Consider the following 16,771-nt stretch of genomic DNA (forward strand, 5'->3'; position numbering starts at 1 on the left):
AAACATTAGTCTTTTGCTTGGGAGAGCCTTTCACCTTTTCCTGTTAGGGGGAGGGGTCTCAAATCATTATAAATCGATTCAGTAGTTTCCGAGTCTATAAGGAATATACAGATAGACAGACAGACAGGCAGAATTTAAGAACTTATGAATAAATAAATACAAAGTCTCAATTTAAGATACAAAATAATGATTGAAAAACAAACTTTAGGACAGGTTTTCAAAACAGGAGAGAATATTTAAGAAAACGAGAATTAATCTCTTTTGTTAAACTTCCATCAATTTCAGAAGGTGTAGCAAGGCACACCGGGTCAGCTAGTTATCTATATAGGGCTAGGTGGGGTAATTATGAACAAAATTACCCTGTTTTATACTATCAGTTCAAACAAGTAGCTCTTTAATGTTAAAATTCTGGAAAGTAACCAAAAATGAATGACTGGTTGCCTTCTCCATTTTAGGATTTTTTTTTCATATTTTTAAGTTGCAGCTAGTGGGCGTAAAACATTTGTTCACAATTACCCCCTTGTCTATGGGCTGTTACGGACACTGTTACGATTTTTGTAACGTGATGACTTTTGATATTGGCTATATTCCTAGATGGAAACTTCCTGCACTGTGCATTGTAGTGAGAATTGTTGATTTTCAAAATTTGTTGTTGAAAAATTATGGGCAATTTTCAGTTTTACCTAGAAGGGAGCATCTTTTCATATTATCACAGACCCACAATTCTAAAAAAAAATTAAAAATTAATGTTTTAGGCTTATTGTCAAGATAAGAATGGTTATCGTGATTTGGACGGTAAAAAGTTAATTTTAATCATCAACCAATTCTCAGAAAAAAAAAACGTGTTCATAATTACAACAACAGAAAATCTTATCACACCACATCAAGCCAATAAATAAACTTAAAACTGTTAAAAACAACATTTTATCTCCATTCGCATTGAGGAGGGTGTCAATTGATAAGACACGTCTCAAAACGATTTTCGTTTCTCAGTGACATGAATTTTGTTAACAACTGTAACTACAAAATTTATTATTACTGTAACTTATCAATAGAATGACACATTATAACATTTGATCAGTTTGGTTAGACCCTACTATGAACCTAACGGCGCTTACGGCGTTTGTTCGGAATTACCCCACTTAGCCCTACATAAAAATGAATTTTTATCTGTCAGTCTGTCTGTCCCTAAAGACTCGGAAACTAATGAAATAATCATCGTTAAATTAGGTGTCTGAGAGTTTTCTTATGCCGGATATGGATTCTATAATAGTTACAAACCCCTCCGACTTAAAGGAGAGGGGGGGATTCTCATACGAAATTTTATTAAATGATGAGACAATTGCTACAATTGCAAGGAATTTCCTTCAAATTTTCTACAAAACCAAATTTATACATGACAAGATGATTGTTTTTGTGGCAATGTTTTGATATATTCATTTGATTAATTGTACACCCAAAATAATTTTCACTTTAAAAATAAGTGACATCTGTAGTAAATTCTCGCCATACGTAATTTCATTTGAATTTTAAGTGATGGGTCAAGTGAATTCACTTAAGTGACCGGTCAAGTGAATTACACTATGACGTTCGAGTAAAATTTATCTGAGTTTCTAAGTAAGTTTCCAGTTAATTATCTCTCGCGTTTTTAAATAAAAGAACATTTATATAACAACACTACGATTTCAAATACTTACATTACGCTTTCGCCATTAATTTATTGGAAATTTCCATCGCAATCCCAAGGCAGATCGGTTACTGCGGATAGTGCGACTTCTAAATCTTCCCTGCTGCAAACCAGAAAATCTGTCCCGTTCAACCCACAAGCTGAAACATGATAACACCTTTAAATAACTTTTTCTTATATCACGTTTAACACAAACTACAGCCAAAATTGCCTATTAAAGAATTGGGAAAATCCAAATCCAGCATAAGCTTTAAACGCTGCTCTTTGGAATTTGCCATTTTGAACTCTGAAAATAAACACAACTACAACCTGACATTCACTTGAAATTCAAGTGATGGGGAAGTGAATATTTTTTCTCACTTCAAATTCAAGTGACGACTGAAGTGAATGTGGATGAATTCACTTGAAATTTAAGTGACTCCCAAGTGAAATGTATATGTCGCACTTGAATGGAAGAAAATCACTGGATCCTTGTATTTAAGTGAAAAATCATGTGTATTTTAAGAGTGGATTTGGGTTCAGTGTAATGAAAATCTCTTCTTCTAGCTGAAAAGAGGGTGGGTCTCATATAAAATCCATATAAAAAGTGACAGAACTCGAACAGTTTTTAAGCTTTTTTGATCAAATTTGACACACATCTATCCTTTATAGTTAAGCGATGGTTAGAAGTTAGAAATATTTTGAGACATTATAACGAGGGGGCTCCTATACAATTTTTTGCTAAGCTAATGAACTTGTCAGGCACATGTAACCAAATTTGGTGTAGAAAGAAATTAAGGCAGGAGAAATGTTTTTATGATGCTTTGAAAACTCTTTTCCTATCCACTGGGGAGATTAATATAAAATTCTTCTATTGTCTCGAGCATCTCCGCGCCCCCTCCTCCCCCTTCGATTTTACTGACGAGCTCTAAGGGAAAAAAAGTCTTATGTATTTTGTTCAAAATCCGATAAACAAATAAAAAAATAAATACAGTCAAAAGAGCGAAAGACAAATTGTGGAAAATTGAAATTTTTTCACTGTGTATGTACTCGATTTTTAAAATTTTGGATACAAGATGACCCAGCTTTTCGATTTTTGGAATATTGATAGCATGCAATTTTGTGGCATGCAAGCTTTTATACAATTTATTTCATTTTTGCGTTGTGCATTGTGAATGAGCTGCTATTCCCAAGCGCCATTCTTTTGGCCTTGCATAAAATTTATGGCCAGCGATGATGGAATTGGAAATGCGTACGTTGAGCAAGGCTTGATAACATATGTTATCTGGTTGTTGGTGTACAAACATTTCTACGCAGCATTTAGAGTTCAATGATTTAAGGTGGATATGAGTAGTCAACCAAGGTAAGCTAAGCTAAGCTGAAGAATATTGTCCAACAAACCATCAGCGATCAACAATCGAAATCCACCTTCCAAAGTCAACAGTAAATACGACTGCAAATACCATTATCTTAAAGTAGCGCATCTAAATCTCCTCAAAGGATAGCAAACAACTAGAGCCTAAATTTTCCCCAATTTTACACCGTCCAATCTGTTCCAATTATCACCGTACGTTCACAATCGTGTAACTGTGAAGAAACTATAATAGGTAACAGAACCGAAAACGAACGAAGTAAAAAAAACACGAAGGCAGCAGTAGAAAGATTGATCAAAAGCAGCAGCCCCTCGAAGCCCGAATGCATTCCTATGGTCAAGCCATATGCAGTGCGTCCGTTTGCTATTCTTCGCGAATTAATTTATGCAAATTGGCCCGTATGGATGATGATGGTAGGTTCATGTCCTTCCGCAGCAAAAGAGAGCTCACACACGACGAAGCAAGCAGAAAGTTGGAAAGATGAATCGGTAGCAGAAGACAGATAGGATACCTTGCCTTGCCTTGGCGACTGTAACGAAATGTCGCGCTGCATCTAATATTTTAGCGTTTTTTTTTTCAAGGTGGGCTTCGTTATTCTATCCATCATTGTGTAAAAAGGGAGCGAACGGGGCTAGGAGCATGTTTTGCCAATCAAGTGCCTGGAGGGATCGCTCAGAAGATGCTCCTTGGTGCATATTTAGAGCATCTCAGATCACCCCAAGTAAGTGGTTGAACTTGCTACAGTGTTTTTTCTGGGCAAAAGTTCAACCGAGTACATAGCCGAAAGAAGCGTAATAAATGCATTAAATTGCCATTGTGTGCAGCATTAATGCATTTTCCCCTCCTCGTCCCAGCGAGCGGTCACTTACATACTACTCACATCTTCTTACATCATCCGGGAATGGAGAGATTTAATCGCGGCGGATGCTGTGTGTGAACTGTGGACGACGAAGAGAGGGGATAAAAATGTGCAAATGCACTTTTTCACCTCTCTTTCTCTTTTCTCTGTGCCGCCACTCGATGTGTGCATTCTGCGCACGCGCTCGGTGCATTTTGGACAGTAAATACCTGTCTGGCTGCTTGCAACTGCACTCGGATGCATCGGGAAGGTGACGTCCTACTGCAACGAAACAAAAAAAAAATTGGCACGTGGCCAATATGGCGCGAGCGATTGTGTGCATCGTCCTCTTTTTAAGGAGTAGGTACATTAGAGAATTTCCCAAACACAACTACAAATTTTCTCGTAGGGTTAAGCAGACGGACTCTGGAAAGGGATAAATGCAGTTGCATGCCGTTTGGGGTTCAGCCGCGTCAAACATGATTGTAGGAACATGTTTTCGGCACTTGTCACACAGTTTGATTGGACCCGGTCCGGTGACATTTTGACAGATTGGATTGATGATGATGATGGTGGTTGGTTGGTGGGGAGCAATTTTGTTGAAATGGCCTACCAACAATTTTGTTTGCAAATGTTTCGATGCACGCAATATGCCACAACATGGTGCAATTTATCTGTTTGATGTTACAACAACTTTAACGATTCGGTTTCCAGTTCAGGATGCAGTTCTGGATAGTTACAATCGTTGTTCAAACCTAATGATAACTTAATTGGAGAAAGGTATGAAGAATTGGGTACGGACACGTCACCTGGTGTAATTTAGTTTAAGAAATAAGAATCCTAACAGTGATCATTTTTGTGTACACCAATTATGTAGGAGAGGGTGGGGAAACGTGGACCACTCTATATATCTCAACTGTGTGTTGAGATAAAAAAAACTCAATCCAACTGTCATCGTCGTCGCTTTACGTAAGCATATTTTTCCATTCCATTTGTTATTGTCTTATATCATATGCTTCTTTTATTTAACTAGCTAAAATTTACTTACAGAATTAAACAAGCACTCCATTGCATCGGTGGGCATTGTATCGGTGGAATATCTAAATTTCATAACAAAAATATGATCATATGCTTATTATATTAGTTTAGTTTTGTTCTTTCTCATGGAAAAGGAATTTTTCAGGAATTATCAATAAGTCACTCAAACGAAACCAATTTGCGAATCACAGCTTGTGGGGAATCATGGGCCACATAATGTGGGGTATATTAAGCCACCTGTATTTTAGTGTTTTTATACACATTCATAACTTGAAATACACTAGGGTGATTTGCCAATCGTTGTCCCCTTACCCATTGTTGCACAGCATGACTTATATTGTCAATATTTCAGCTGTTTTTCAACTTTTTCCCGAAAATAATACTGAATCATGTTAATTGGAATGTTTACTGATGCAATCCAGGCGTTTTATGATATTTTCTGCTGTAAAATATGCATCTACCTACAGTTTTAATTTTTCATGTTTTTTTCGCACGATTTTTGTACTAATTTTTAAACAAAAACTTAAGATTCCTTCTACGGCAAATAAGGTTTTGCGTCAGAACAAAGCATTTTTCGTATCGGGTTTCTTTACGGAACGTTTGTTGGACAATTTTAACGCCATGATTTTGGAAAAAATACGATCCATACATAACCAGAGAAAATGTCGGATCGTGCAACAATTAGTCCGCTCAATCTGCTTTTGATTTGCACGGGAATTGAAAATTTTCATTCAAAAATCAACAGAGATGTACTAAAAATTAAAAACTTAATTTCTCGCGTGAGCTTTCATTACGTCGTATGAATTAAAATGCAAACAAAAAGTTTTATTACGAAAAAATATAAAAATTGACACAAACTAGTCCCTTTACACCAGAATGCAGGTGGTATGCGCACCAAAACAACCGCTTTCTACAACGCGCTGTCTGCTAGTGACCATGATTGCATTTTAATCTCAGAAACTTGGCTGAACGACAAATTTCAAAACTGCGAACTTTCTTCGAACTATAGTATATATCGCTGCGATCGTAGTGCTGAGACGAGCACGGCTCAAAGAGGTGGAGGTGTCCTGATTGCTGTTAAAAAGGAGTTGAATGCAATCCCAATAACTTTAGAAGGTTGTGAACACCTTGAGCAAACTATTGTCAGAATCAGAACCGATCCGGGATATTTGTACCTATGTTGCATATATCTTCGGCCTAACAGCTGCCTTCGCAACTACGAAACACATTTCGCCGCAGTACAACGAATAATGAATCTGGCCACCGCCCTGGACTCTGTCATCGTTGTTGGCGATTACAATCTCCCACAACTGCAATGGATCTTTGATCATGACTTAAATAGCTACCTGCCGACAAACGCCTCAACTGAAGCCGAAATTTCTCTAACTGAAATGCTTTTTTCCGCTGGCTTGCATCAAATATGCTCCATACCAAACAACAATATGCGCCTGTTGGACCTTGCTTTCTGCAATGATCCTGGTAATGTGATCATGTTCGAATCTCCGGTCTCGATTATTCCTACCGACCGTCATCACAAGCTGTACGTATTATGTGTGGAAGTTCACTCCAATTCTTCGCCGACCGATTGCACAGGAAGATTTGACTTCGTCTTAGACTACAGTAAATGTAACTTCGACCTGATTGCTGCTGCGTTTGACTCCACAAACTGGGAATTCATTGGTGCTAACGACAACGTTAATGTTGCAGTCGATGCATTCTACAGTAAACTTCACTCCGTTTTGAAACAATACGTTCCTTTGAAGAGCTCTCCGAGACCCCAGTCATTTAAACACGCATGGTGGAACTCTGATCTCAGACGATTACGGAACCATCTTCGTAAGGCCCGCAAGTGTTATACTAAGAATCGTACCGAAGATCAAAGACGCCGTTTGAGGTCTTTGGAACGAGATTTTAAAGAACTGAACGACAATCTTTATCGTCAACACATCAGCCGCCTTCAACAGAACCTGAAACGCGATCCTTCGTCGTTTTGGAAACACTTTAAAAGCAAGAGAAGACATGCAACTATTCCTGTGGACATCAGTTTTAATGGCGTAGCTGCAAGTAACTTGACGGAATCCACGAATATGTTTGCTGACTTTTTTCAAAGCGTTTTTAGTTCCGCCGACTATGAAACAGATAGCAACTATCTAGCCTCTATACAATCTCACGACGTCAACTTACCTATGCCATCCCTCACTGAACAGGAAGTTTTCGAAAGATTATCGACCCATCTAAAGGTACTGGACCAGACGATATACCTCCATCAGTACTAAAAAATTGCGCTGCATCTCTAGCTGCACCGATTTGTCACCTGTTTAATCGCTCACTCAGAGAAAGGACATTTCCTAACGCCTGGCGTATTGCGGCTATCACTCCGATTTACAAATCAGGAAACGCACATTGTGTAGAAAACTACAGACCGATTTCGATACTCTGTGCAATTTCCAAAATCTTCGAAGTTTTGATGCATGAACGTATGTATGCTGCCATCAAACCTTTCATCGCTGACTCGCAACATGGTTTCGTTAAAAAAAGGTCAACTGTCACCAACTTAATGTGCTACGTGAGCTCGCTGAACAACAATTTGGAAAAAGGATGTCAAGTAGATTCGGTTTACATCGACTTTGCGAAGGCTTTTGACCGGGTCCCGCACAAAATACTGATTGCAAAGATGGATAGACTTGGCTTTCCATCCTGGTCGCTTGAATGGACTGCGTCGTACCTTGCTAACCGTCAGGCGTACACAAAAATAAAAAATTCACGCTCGAGGAAATTTGACACGCCGTCCGGAGTACCGCAAGGTAGTCACCTTGGACCTTTATTATTTATTATTTTTGTAAATGACTTGTGTGCAACGCTTCAATCTGACACGCTTATGTATGCCGACGATCTGAAACTCTATAGGAAAGTGATTAGCGAATTTGATTGCCTCGCCCTACAAACTGACATCGCCAAACTAGAGGACTGGTGCCACTCAAATGGAATGGCGGCGAACGCAAAAAAATGTAAAGTGGTTAATTTCTCACGTTCACGTAATATTGTTCATTACAACTATCAACTTTCTGGAGTGAGCTTGGAGAACGTGAATTCTATTGTTGATTTAGGTGTTAAAGTGGATAGCCGACTCACATTTTCTGAGCACATTGCGCTTACTGCTGCAAAAGGTTTCGCAGCTCTTGGATTTTTGCGCCGAAACACTTCTGATTTCGACGATATCTATGCCCTTAAAGCCATCTACTGCTCTTCAGTGCGTAGCATCATGGAGTACGCTGTGCAGGTTTGGGCTCCTTCTCAGAACACCCAATCCTACCGCCTCGAACGAGTTCAGCGAAGTTTCGTTAGATACGCTTTACGACAGCTTCCTTGGAATGATCCACATCGACTACCACCGTGCGAACAAAGATGCCGCCTGATGAATTTAGCGACACTCGAAAAGCGTCGAGCCGAGTTGCAGCAAACTTTAATTTTCGATACCCTAACCTGCCGAATTGATTCATCATATATTCTCCAACGTGTCAACATGTACGTCTCGACCCGAACACTTCGACAACGCCAGTTTCTCTGGATCCCCTATCACCGTACTGCATATGGCCGAAATCACCCGTTGGATAAATGTTGTGAACGTTTCAATTCTGTATACCATCTGTTTGATTTTAACATGTGTAAACGTAGTTTTAAAATAGCTATAAGTAGTGTTCCTTAATCTTAAGATACAAAGTCTGTAAGGTCCATTCACCAAAGACAAATCAATAAACTAAACAAAATAATTTCTTTCGATTTAGATAGTTGTAGCGTAGGATGGAGATTAAAAATCGCAAATAACTGCTTTTCATAGCCAATGAGTTTGTTGATTTATAAAACCTTCGCAAAACCATGTCATGAAATTATTGAAAGCTCCAGCAATCAAAACCTGCAGTTTTACAATACTTTTCAATGGATTTGGATTTTTTTTTATTTGGAAATGGTTATAACTTTTTTCGTGAAATACTTTGCATCTCCTCATGTTGGCAAAAAAATTAAACAAAAGAATAGGTAAAATCAATATCTAATCAAAGACAAACTTCCATTCAAGCTTATTTAAATTTTCTGAATGATTTTATTTGCAAAAATTTCTTCTTTAACTATTGAACTATTAATTTTAGTAATTTTTGTGCTCAAATTGACTATTTTCTACACAGAATTTTCATATTTCGTGCACTCAATGTTGATTTCAATAATTCAACATTTATTCAAAGACACTTCATATTTCCATAAAAAAAAATGTCTATCTTCAAATATTAAAATTTAAATTTTTAAATTATTAATTTTGTTGATGACTATATCTATGTATTGAAAAGTTGGACAACTTGCAATGTCCGAAAAGTGTCAAAGTCACTTAAACTGCTTTGGCTTTGAAGGACTACTTTTTTATCAGATTTATTTTGAAGTTTCTTATCCCCCTTAATGCAAAGTATCTAAATTTTGTTCAAAAAATCCTGTTTCTCAACTTTCGAGAATCTAAAAGAAATGTATTTCATGAAATCAGAAAAATAAACAGTCATAACTTTTTGAAACTTAATTTGATTAAATAGTTTTTCAGCCGTAAATTGTTTAAAAGAATTGCAATTTGAAATAAATTTTTCTTGAAGATTTCTGACTTGCTTCAGAAGTTACATTTATTACAAATAATCCCACTTTCATGAAAAAAATATTCAAAATAAATTGACTTTCTGAAAAGATATATATTTAATAAATCAGACAAATGATCTCAAATTTTGGGTGAGATTGAGTCCATTTTTAAGCTTTAAATTGATATTCGTTATGCAAATATCGATTATTTATAAAATCTCATTTTCTTCATAAGGGTAGAGGGGGGGGGGGGGGGGGGGGGGCAAAACAGATCGCGTCCTTTTATCCTTTTATCTGTAAATGAATACTTCAAAAAAAGTTTTAAATACCTTTCAGTTCCTTCTATGGGATTTCAATGAAACAAAATTTAATGTTGGTAGGACATATAAAGAAAAAGCTCAATACTGGGCAAATAAGGTCAAATAACACTTCACTCAGCTGGCGCCGGTTAAATTCAGCAGCAGATTTGAGTTTCTGAGGAAATTGATATTCCAGAATTTCAAACCGCCGGTTTTTGTTTTTTTCGATTTTGGGTTCGAATTTTTCCATTGTGCATTGAATGGTTTATATGGAAGACCCCCCCCCCCCCCCTCAAAAGGGGCGGCCTCCAAATTGGATTTCATTTGAACTAGAAGTTCTCATAATTAGTTTCCGTAACAAATATCAGCCTCTTTGAATGTATAATGGCCTTAAGAAGCCTTAAGAAGGTTTTTAAAATGTTCAACAATTGGAAAAAATCGGGCAACATTAGGCACGATGTAAATTTTGCCTGTGCAACTATTAGACACAGACAAGCTGTATATTAGACTGAGTCGATTTGGGGTCATTTTGGAATTTCTCAAACCCTGGGGTCTTAAAAGCTTCGCCTTGGTCCAAAGCTCATCCATGATTTTTTGCAAAATTTTTAAGTAACGTTTACATGAGTAAATTTGAACTTTTATGTTTGTATGGAAAAATTGAATTTTTTGTACTGAAAAATGTCACCCCCCCCCCCTTCGAAATTTCCAAAAAACCCGAAGGGGGGAATAAATAAAGTTTGAAGTATTTTCGGTTAATTTTGACAAAATATTCAAATATCCGAAAGAATTCAAGACCAAAATAAAAATTTTGGAAAATAGAAGTTTTAACACCTTTTGTATACTTGATTTTATTAAATTATTTGATAAAATTTTTCTTGATGTACAGGTTTTGTGAAATGATATAGTATGCAATTTGGTTGCATACAAGCTTTCGTACAATTTATTCCAATTTATTTGTTTTTCGCATTATTTTTTATTGTCCCCCCCCTCGCGATGTTCCAACTCCGAGTTACAAAAGAAGGATTTGAAATTTGTTCCAGCCTAATAGAATTTAAATGAATATTTATTTAAAAAAAAATTTTTAGCAAATGTATTAAAGTCATAAATTTATGATGTTGAAAATGTTTTTAATCTTTTTGAAAAAAAGATTCGCAGCTCTTTTTTTAAATAAAGGATCTTCTGTCATTTTCTTCAATTTTCCCATTTGGATAAAATTTGCAAAAGTTTAAAACACTCTTCTTCAATCAGAATGAAATTATCGGAACATTGAAACTAAAATTTAAATTAACTGAGATACATAGCTCTTCATGAAAAATATTAACTTAAATCAATTTAATATAAAATGATTTAAGAAAAAAGTTTAAATCTAGTTATGGGTATCATTATATGATCGGGAAACGAAGCTTCGGAAATGCAATGATGAACTAAATGGCCCCAGGAGCTCAGTGTACTTTGTCCATCAGTGTAAATCTCGAGACTCCAAGAAAACCTCCAAATTTGCCCTTGTCCAGTTAACCACCGTCGATCCAACTAAAGGTTCTGGTCCAGCTAGAATAAAAATTACATTGCCCGGATGTACCCGGGTTTGTATTCAATTAAATGACTGCCTGAATTTTTCCCGGTTTTAGTCATGTTATTTGGAAAATTCTACAAAAATCTCAAATCAAGTTTTTGAACGGTTTTGTTAAAGTTTGTTTCATCAAAATAAACCTAATTTTTTTCGAATGCCCTAAAAACGGAATGAACTTCTACAAAATATTTTAATTTCAAATCATTTTTCTTCAATTTCTCCTTAAAATTTTGAATTGTTTTTTTCTGAGGATTTGCTCAGAATTTTTAGAATTTGAAATGGAAAATTTTAAATCAATTTCCCGGGTTGAGCCAGGTTTTACAAAGAAAGTTGCCTGGAATTGTCCGGCCTGGTTACGTGGGGAAATAATTCTGGAATGCTTAAGTTAGAATACCTTCCGCTCTTTTTCTTCTTCTTCTTCTTTCTTTTCTTTATCCGCCCCGATCTTTTATATCATGAACTGATAGGTAACTGAAAGATTGTTTCCTCGTGTATGATCAGAAGCTTCAATCGATATGTTTTTGATCGCGCTTAATCTTTGTGACCAAAATGGCTGACGTACTCATTAGAAACACCATATCTTTCCGTTTTCCAGATGACGCTCCAGGACCTTCGGTAGTAGCCAGTTTTATCACAAGTTTCGGATGCGGAATTTAACTGAAGCTTGAAAAACTAGATAAAAACGTTTAAGAATGCATCTTAAAAATTGTTGCCAAACGCTGACAACCAGTCACTGTAGGAGCATAATGAGAACCACCATCCTCCCTCCCCCCTGGGGCAGTATAAGCACCATTAATCGGAGCACGATTAGCGTTTTCTGCCGAGGAATCTATCAGCGAATTATACTCGATGATGTCAGGTGAGTCGTAGATTCCTCAAACAAAGCAATAACAAAATATATATGTTTAATAGAATACAAACAATTCACACACGCTCATAAATTATGTTTCTGGTGCTTTGTTTGGCGGATGATGCTACTAGCCGTATAGTGTAACAATAAAAAAAAAACTATCATGGATTGTAAATGGAAAAAAATCACCTCGAACAAAAATTGAACTCTAGACTTTTGATTACCTCTCCGACAGGTGTAAACTAGTCAAGCTGTAGCTCTAAAATTCAGTTGGTTACATCGAGTTGAATTCGCTGCAAGATTATACGGCAGAAAACGCTCATCGTGCCCCGGTTAAAAGTGCTCTGTTCGGCCCGGGCCAACAAATTTAAATAAAAATGTGTTCTAAAATTGATTAAAGTGAAAAATCAAAAATTTTAAGATGATGAAAATTGAGAAACAATGTGTACATCATGTTGAAGTGCAAGCATTATAGATCAAGATTATTTAAAGATCATAAGAGCTTATTTCGTGGTGCTTAAAAATTATAATATGTTCGTCACTTGAGAACCTAGCTTTTTTTAGATATCTCTGTAAAGATTATAAGGATATTCCTTTATTTGTGAAAAATTAATACTATAGGAAGTACAAAACAAATCCTCATGAAAATTTATTTAAGAAAATACGTACTTTTGTAGAAAAGGGTAGTGCTTATTATGCCCCGGGTGCTCGTTATGTTATCTCCCCTACTTTTATTTGTTATTGTTCGGATATTTAAAAAATTACCTAAATTTTGAACAAAAAAAGGTTTGCGGTAAAATGAAATGCGGTATGACGAAAGATAAATTTGATACCAATTCCGACTTAACAAGAAAACAAATAGTTTAGATGAATTTTCAGTTAGATCACGCATGTACTTTATTCAACCAACTATTCTACCCTTAAACAGTGAGTTTAAGTGGAAAATGATTGATTCAGATAAATATCTATAGCAATAAAAAAAAGTTTTCCAAAGCAATCGTCCAGACATCAGTGAAGATGTGCTGCCTGGTTAATATAATTTTCAATGTCTAATTTCTCCAAAACACCCATCCAGTTGTCTACCAAAGAAAAAAATTATAATAAAAAAACTTGACAGTAAAACACTCGCAATACCTCGCCTAAACGCACAGCGGCCGAAAATAAATTTCGGAACCCCTCGCGCCAGACGATTGTATTCCCCAAATATCAGTCCGGCAAAATATCCAGACGGCGGCCACAGAGGACTGAACCCGGCCATCTCGACTCGAGAGCCAACAGTTGTCCAATTACAATTTGTCTTGCACCTGTCCACCGGGCCAGAAGAATCGAGGACCAACGACCAGCAAAAGACACGGGAAAAGGCTTGCGCCCTGGCTGGCTGATCAACAGTCGTCGTCGTCTTCAGTCGATCAGCCGGTCGGTCGTCCGAGTTCAAAAACGCGAGCTATCTCTCGTTCGTTGCTGCGTGCGCATGAGGGCACACGCCACAGGACCACGACAACGACGGCGGCGCAAAACCGTGTCCAGCCGGCAGGACCCGTGCCGAAGAAGCCCCTTTTCTCCCCCAAGGGCTCTTCTATCGATCGCGCACATTTTCGTTTATTGCAGGGCCATTGCAAGTCTCGCCAAATTTTCGATACTTACGATATGCTTCCAGATGATGAGGGAGGACGGGGGGATTGACTCAAGTTTTATTCAGAATAAGAATAGGGCAAGACAAAAAAAACCGTCGTTAGAAAAACGAACACAAAACAAAAACGGCCAAGAATGAAGTAATTCCCTTGCGAAGGGGAGAAGCATCTGGTTGCGGGCCTTGACCGGCTCCAAATTCGATTATAATAGAACAAAAAATCCCTAAAACCTAATTCGGACCCCAAGTTAGTCTGACAATGCTAAACTTTAGGGGAGAGTGAGGATACTTGAATCCTCAATCTGAATCCTAAATCTTTCTTGTTTTCTTTTCATGTTTGTTTGAGTAAAATTTTAAATGCTGCAAAAGTTACAACGATACATGCACTGCAAATGATATTCACTTAAAATGTAAGCACAGATGAATAGATGTACAAGCTCGAACAAAAAGACTTCAGAAACTTGTGTTAAATTTCAATTGCTTCCTTTTAAAGAAGCCGTTAAAATTAGACAGAAAACAGTGTCTTTTGTTTGATTTGTAACTTTTTAAAGGCGCAAAAGATGGCACTATTCCTGTGTATTTTAAAAACTATTCATATGTGATCGAAAAACTTTATATGGAGAAAATGAAGGTGTTAATATGATATTTGAAAAAAAATATTTACCGTTGATTTCAAGAAATACACTTACTTTATCATAAAATCTTTTTTTTTTTATCTTTGCACGCTTTTATCAGTCATGTATTGATCTATTATTTTTACCACAGGAACAAAACCTTAGTAAAATCATAATATTTTACACAAATTCATCTGGAAAAACCAATTGGAATCTGGTTGGAACCTTTTCATGAGTAGGCATCTCGAAGAATCCGACCTCTTAAATTCGGTTTCAACATAAATTTCTTTGTCCATCAGAACACATCTGTCAAATATCGTAAAAACCGATTGCACAGATTGCGATCTATGGAACTGTTCACTATTAGTTATTTACTTGGTGTCTACTAGTCAGGAAACACTTTTTTCCTGCCTTAAACGGATTTACTGCATAGTTAAGGGATCTGCATTCAGAAATACGCAATAATCATAGTCTTTTTAACCATATTTGAGATCAAGGGTCCCCCTCCGAACTTTTTCGCTCCGAATTATTGTGAGTTCATTTTTAATGAGCATTTCATCATCTGCTGCTGAGAGAGCCGAGAGAAATTTTGTCTCTACGAATGATCCCTCTTCTAATATGCAGAGGAATGTGTGACTCTGAAAACACCTCAGTTACGTGTGATCAGCGATGCCACAATAAAATCGGTATTTTCAAGCCAGAAAAAATCGGTTTAATAAAATACCAGGCAACAAAATAAGTCAATCAATAAGTTATAATTTATAACAAAAATTAGACATTTAAGTGGTTTTGTTGATTCAAATCTACAGAGGACGAATGATCCTGCGTGTTAAAATTCCTGTTTATTTTTTTTTTCTTTTTCACAATTCAAACTGTAAATGATTCACAATTCTAAATTTTCACAAATTCACAATTTTAAATGATTTTTTGCAATTAAAGGATCAATATGCTTCAAAAGTGTTTCAATATGCTGGTTTCTTTCACTGTTTAGTAATCAAAATTAAGTTCCTTTCTGTTTGCTTGAAAATCTGTACAAAGAAATTATTTGTGTAATTTTTTAAAGAATTCAACTTTTTTTGTATTTATTTTTTCATAAGAAACTTAAGCATCTGTTATTAATCTTCGCATCAATCGTTAGTCAAGCTTAAGGCAAAGTCTTAATAGCGATTTGACATTCACGTAGTATTACAATTGTGTTATTCACTTTAAACATTATTATCATTAAGTATTTTTATGCTATTTAATTCTTTATACTGAATACTGTCACGAGCGCTCACTTATCTAAGTTCCAAGACAGTTGGCATAGAAAAAAAAGTTGCTATCCGCTAAGCTGAGACTTGCCAGCTTATAACTAGCCTCAGATTCCTCCCAAAATTGACAATAACAATGAAAAACGATAGTTTTGATTGCATTTTGGAAATAATTTTTCTATTTGACCAATTTTTTTAAAAATCGGTATGTTTCACCAAAAATCGGTATTCGAATAGTTTTGATGGCCTTTTGGTAATAAATTGTCCGTTTGACCAAATTTTTCAAAAATCGGTATGTTTCACCTAAAATCGGTATTCGGTATACCGATTCATGGTTAAAAATTTCCTCAAAATCGGTATGAATACCGGAAAATCGGTAGGTGTGGCATCGCTGCGCGTGATCAGTGAAATGAATTGCTCAGTGTAAGAAAGGGCATAGTTTCGCTATTCTCATCGCTCTTAGGTGAAAAAGAAATGCTAATCGCATATGAAATTTTCATCAAATAACGTGGACAGCTTTAATGTGTGATTGGACCGTCCTCTTTCTACGTGGAATTTTGGAACATTGACCCCAGCATTTGCCAACCTGCTTTATTGTTGGGGACGTTCAAGAATTCGGGGATGCTTTTTCAAAGGGTCCTATCCAGCTTTTATTTCAGTTTATTTTGAATCTTTATAATTTTGAGAAATTTTAACAGTATTTAGATGGTGTAGCTAAGCACACCGGTTCAGCTAGTGCTGAGATCAATGACAACCGGAGCATCACAACTTAGTTTGGTCGTTGATTTGTCAGCCAGTAACTGAAAAGCTGATGAACATTTCTCCCTGCGAGAATGAAATTGGCTCACTGCGTGATTGAAATGCTCTCCAACAAAATGTGGGCTGCTTGATCGCTCTAAGAGTGAGAAAGCATATCCCTCTCAGGCGTTTGACAAGCAGATGAGAAAATGTGAGCAAAAATCAAGAGAATCGAAGAAGCCTGCTTCATTGATTATTATAGGCAAAAAAAAAATTTTCAGGAAAAAACAACAG

At 36.5% G+C, this 16,771-nt stretch overlaps 1 protein-coding gene across 1 annotated transcript; it reads left to right on the forward strand.

Moving 5' to 3' along the window:
* The first annotated feature begins 6,165 nt into the window (after window positions 1-6,165).
* On the forward strand, window positions 6,166-7,191 carry LOC129743069 (uncharacterized). Its single transcript, XM_055735011.1, has one exon. It carries the CDS (start codon window positions 6,166-6,168, stop codon window positions 7,189-7,191), a length of 1,026 nt encoding a protein of 341 aa, XP_055590986.1.
* Window positions 7,192-16,771: the final 9,580 nt, after the last annotated feature.

The sequence above is a fragment of the Uranotaenia lowii genome, chromosome 2 (assembly GCF_029784155.1).
Source record: "Uranotaenia lowii strain MFRU-FL chromosome 2, ASM2978415v1, whole genome shotgun sequence".
Taxonomy (NCBI): domain Eukaryota; kingdom Metazoa; phylum Arthropoda; class Insecta; order Diptera; family Culicidae; genus Uranotaenia; species Uranotaenia lowii.

Bases quoted from the DNA above. Each gene is read 5' to 3' on its own strand.
- LOC129743069 (XM_055735011.1), top strand. From the start codon at position 6,166: ATGAATCTGGCCACCGCCCTGGACTCTGTCATCGTTGTTGGCGATTAC.